Genomic DNA, 4,211 nt, shown 5'->3' with positions numbered 1-4,211 from the left:
AATTTGAACGTCTTGATTACAAACAGCCAGTGTTCAGCTGTCGTAAGAAGGAGTCCTGTGTGCTGACGGTGAGAGCGGTCATGAGAGACTCTTCGCTTCATCAACATTCAACGTTCTCGGACCAAGCAGTTAGCCACAATTGCCTTTACATTTAAAGTTTCGAATTTGAACGCAACATTCGTTTGCAAGTCCAACCGCACGTGGGGTGAGGCTCGGCGTAAACGCGGCCTGGGGTTTACGGTCGCTAATACCAAGTAGTCAGCTACCGCGGGGCTCCCATTGATCGAGAACGCCCTTCGCACTTTGACGTTCATCCACGTCACGACACCCGCACACATCCCTCTTGCTTTTTGTACTCTCTCCAACGGCTCGCGCAGGAGAACGTGTACACCAATTCATCGAACTACCCGACAACGCCGCAGCAAAATTCACTCTCGCAATATCAGCTTCTGCCACGCAAGCGCGATCGGATCGGGCCCGGCAGAGAGCCGACTCCCACTTTCTCAACAGCATATTACCAGCGACTGGACTCCATCGTCGTCCGGATAGCAAACAAACGCCCATGTCCGCCTACAAAGGGCAGCGAGGGCCCAACGTGTCCCAGTACATCGCGAACCTCAACCAGCTGTCGCCACAGCAGGATCTGCTCGCTGAGCCAGCGCCCGCCGAGGATTTCTCCGACTTCCTGAACGGCGACTTCTTCGACGCGGACGGCGCTCGCAACGCCAGCGTCGACTTTGCTTCTACCAGTGACTTTGGCCTCGGTTTTGAAGCCGAGCAAACACAGCCGTTGAAGACGGACGGAGAGTTTCCGCGCAACCCGAGCACTAGCGTTGACGCGACCATGGACTTCAATCTGAATGGTAAGCATTCTCCCGTTCTTACAGCCGTCCTTTTATCCTGTCGATTGGGTTATTGCCAATCGAGACTCGTCCTTGCCAGGCATCGTACTCTTCGTCCAATTACGCGGACGAGAGGCGCATGCACACCCCGCCTTGTGTGCAGTATGCATCGTCACCCCACACCCTATGTGCTAGCCACTCACCACATGGGATGCTGATGCAGCTAAACATCCCTGCAAGCACGTAGTTGGTCGTTGCGCTGAGCAGAAACACCACACACTCACATCACCATCCGACTATCGTAGCCTTGAACACCGATGGCTGACTTTGATACACTCATAGGCGACTTCCCGTTCACCGACTTCAACAACTTCGGTACGACTCCAGCCTTTGACCCGTCTATGCCACTGGCGCACGCTCAGCCTGCCCACTACCCGCTCGCACCCAACTACGCTTCGCCTGCCTCCTCACTATCCCCTGCCGCACAAGGCTACGACCAGGCTTCAAAGAAGCGCAAGCTCGACAATGCCGCTCCTGTAATCCCGCAATCACTCGACGAGAACGCCCGCGTAGCCGCTGAGGAGGACAAGCGTCGCCGTAACACTGCTGCGAGCGCTCGCTTCCGCATCAAGAAGAAGCAGCGTGAGCAGGCTCTCGAGCAATCTCAGAAGGAGGCCCAGGAGAAGGTCGCCAAGCTAGAGGCTACCATTCAGCAACTGCAGACCGAGAATGCATGGCTAAAGGGCCTCATCACTGAAAAGAACGGCGGCAAGAGCACCACAGACGAGCTCCGGGCGCTTATCAGCAAGCGGGAGCAAGCCGTAAACGGACGGAGTAGCACTACGCACACAGATGGCGTAGGCACCCAGGCCGAGAGCCAAAAGGCAGAGGCCTAAAAGCTGTTCTTCGTTCTTGACCTTCCTTCTCTGTACCCTGTTGCTTACTTTACGTGGTCATTCTTTACTTTCGCGTACTGAGCGTATACTCTGCCACACTACTTCCATGGTTGTCGGTCGAGACGGGATATGCAGTGGGATCAGTAATAGTATGCCATGATGTCCATGTAGACGAGCCCATGAGTAAATAGTCGATACCATATTCAACACATACAATGCAATTTCAACTTTCATCGCGGCAAAAGACATTACGTGAAGAAGTAGTAGGTATCAATTTCGCCATATCAACTCGAAGAAGCGCAAGACTATGCACACTGAGGTTTCAACGCCATACCCATGAGAAGAAGAACATCGATCTCGAAGCAAAACCCATCCCAAGCTCACCTCGCTCCCTTGAGCAAGCCATTCACATAGCTCTCGCTCGCCCCCACCTTCGCATACTGGGTCTTGGCTTTTTCTATCTTGATTGATCGTCTGTACGGGAGATGCGATCGCTCCCACGCGGGCCCATCACTGCCCTGGGCGCTATAATCCCTCTAGATAGCGATCCAGGTAATGGTAATGACGATGTCCATGCCCTTCTTCTCGGCAGCCTCCCACTTGTAGCTGTATGTGCCATCCTTCTCGTTGTTCCAGAAGGCGCCGACTGCGCTGTGCATGCCGCGGCGGCCGTGCTTTTCCGGCTCTGCGGGAGAGCCAATGTGTTGGATTACCGTGCTGTTGGCGATGTACTTGTAGGCGGGTTGCGCGGGAGTTTCAGGGGTGGAGGTCTCGGATGCAGGTGTGGTCTTGCTGATGAGAGTCTTCAGGATGGATTGCTGGTGTGGATGTTAGCAGAGGATCTAGATGAGGTGAGGTCGCGTGCGTGGCTGCGACACCGATCTGCGCAGCCATTCGCTGGCGCCTTCTGCTGTCAACGACAGAGCCTTGGGGCACTCGCAGGTGTGCGAAGCCGCCTGAAGTTGGCTTCTTCTTCCCTGGAGACCGGACGCCAACTTTTGACGGGGCTAGTGGCGCATATGGTTGCGCAAGCTAGCGCAGGGAAATATAATTGAGACTTACGATGATCTCGCTGTTCCACTCTCCAACCTTGGTGTGGTCATATGATTCTGCGGAACCGATGGCTTGCTCGCAGGCCTGAATGCCATTGTTAGCTCATGCACCTTCATCCCGAGACATATAGGGTGATATACCTGTTGGGCAATTTGCTCCAGCTCGGAGGTGGGAAGCGGTGACGCGGACTGTCCTCTGTCAGTATACTTTCCATGCTGTAGGCCGGTGAAGATACGTACTGCCATAGCGATGATTGTTCTGTGTAGGGACTAATGATGTAGGGACTGGTTGACTTTTAAAGTATGTCGATGCCTAGGACGGTGATGCTGTGCAGTGAACAGTGTGAATGTCGTGTTTACTCCCAGGATCAGTGTTTGGCCACAGCTAGCGTCGGCGGCCGGAGTTGGACGTGGCACAGAGGGACCGGGCCATCCCCGCATGCAGCCTCACAGCCAATGAGCGTCGCCTATGCAACGCTGTCACGTGGGCGTCATGATAGGCCGACGCAAGTCGCGAGTGCATGGGTTCCCATCGCGACCCGCAACATCGAGCTTTGACGGCACAGTGAAGCAGACTTCTTCTCGACAACTCTCTCCTGCCACCACTCTCTTCGTCTGAAGCTGCACCAACCGTTGGATCCACCGGCGCCCGTCAATTGCCCAATCTACCTCGTCAGGAACACCATCGCAAAGCTCGCGTCGCAACTTCAGTGGGGCTGCTATCACCATCGTCATGTCTACCCAACCGCTTCTCCAGACTGCCCCGGGTGCGTCGCGTCTTTCTGCCCTCCCCAACTGCGCTTACTAACCCTCTTATCCAGGCAAGCGCATCGCTCTCCCTACGCGCGTCGAGCCCAAAGTCTTTTTCGCAAACGAGCGCACCTTCCTTTCATGGCTCAACTTCACCGTCATCCTCGGCGGCCTCGCGATTGGCCTGCTTAACTTCGGCGACAAGATTGGCAAGATTTCCGCCGGCCTCTTTACCCTCGTTGCCATGATGGCTATGATCTACGCTCTCTTCACCTTCCACTGGCGCGCAAGGAGCATAAGACTTAGGGGCCAGGGCGGCTTCGACGACAGGCTGGGTCCCACCATTTTGACCATTGCCTTGTTTGCCGCCGTCATTGTCAACTTCGTGCTGAGATTGACAATGGGTCATGAGCAACATCATGGCAAGAACTAGAGGAAATGACACAATGGGTGGATGCACGGTGGGCGCGTCGGGTGGTATTCATTCTACGTTTCTACGAAGCGCGAATGAGTATGCATTGTTCAAGCAGAAGGAGAAAGTACGCAGAAAGGGGATCAGAACGGGCAGTCAAAAATCACATGGGCAACGAGAACCGACGAAGACCACATCGTTGGAGCGGTGGAAACGGCGTTTATTCTTGCGCGTGAACACGGTTATCTTATTTAAGAGT

General features: G+C 54.7%; 3 protein-coding genes across 3 annotated transcripts; 2 read left to right on the top strand and 1 right to left on the bottom strand.

The window, feature by feature from the left end:
- Positions 1 to 562: 562 nt before the first annotated feature.
- J4E85_003187 (uncharacterized protein) lies at positions 563 to 1,738 on the top strand (the record flags this gene model as incomplete). The annotated part of the gene is made up of 2 exons (XM_051467458.1): positions 563 to 863; positions 1,185 to 1,738. 2 exons carry the CDS (start codon positions 563 to 565, stop codon positions 1,736 to 1,738), a joined length of 855 nt encoding a protein of 284 aa, XP_051328617.1.
- Positions 1,739 to 2,274: 536 nt separating this feature from the next.
- J4E85_003186 (uncharacterized protein) lies at positions 2,275 to 3,036 on the bottom strand (the record flags this gene model as incomplete). The annotated part of the gene is made up of 3 exons (XM_051467457.1): positions 2,275 to 2,556; positions 2,801 to 2,875; positions 3,031 to 3,036. 3 exons carry the CDS (start codon positions 3,034 to 3,036, stop codon positions 2,275 to 2,277), a joined length of 363 nt encoding a protein of 120 aa, XP_051328616.1.
- A 487-nt stretch (positions 3,037 to 3,523) lies between these two features.
- On the top strand, positions 3,524 to 3,973 carry VTC1 (vacuolar transporter chaperone; the record flags this gene model as incomplete). Its single annotated transcript, XM_051467456.1, has 2 exons — positions 3,524 to 3,557; positions 3,612 to 3,973. The coding sequence occupies 2 exons, from the start codon at positions 3,524 to 3,526 to the stop codon at positions 3,971 to 3,973; spliced, it is 396 nt and encodes a 131-aa protein (XP_051328615.1).
- Positions 3,974 to 4,211: the final 238 nt, after the last annotated feature.

This window comes from Alternaria conjuncta (assembly GCF_024043145.1).
Source record: "Alternaria conjuncta strain BMP 0040 chromosome Unknown scaffold_4, whole genome shotgun sequence".
NCBI classification, from domain to species: domain Eukaryota; kingdom Fungi; phylum Ascomycota; class Dothideomycetes; order Pleosporales; family Pleosporaceae; genus Alternaria; species Alternaria conjuncta.
The sequence above is the reverse complement of the archived record's forward strand: the minus strand, read 5'-3'. Positions and strand labels throughout refer to the sequence as shown.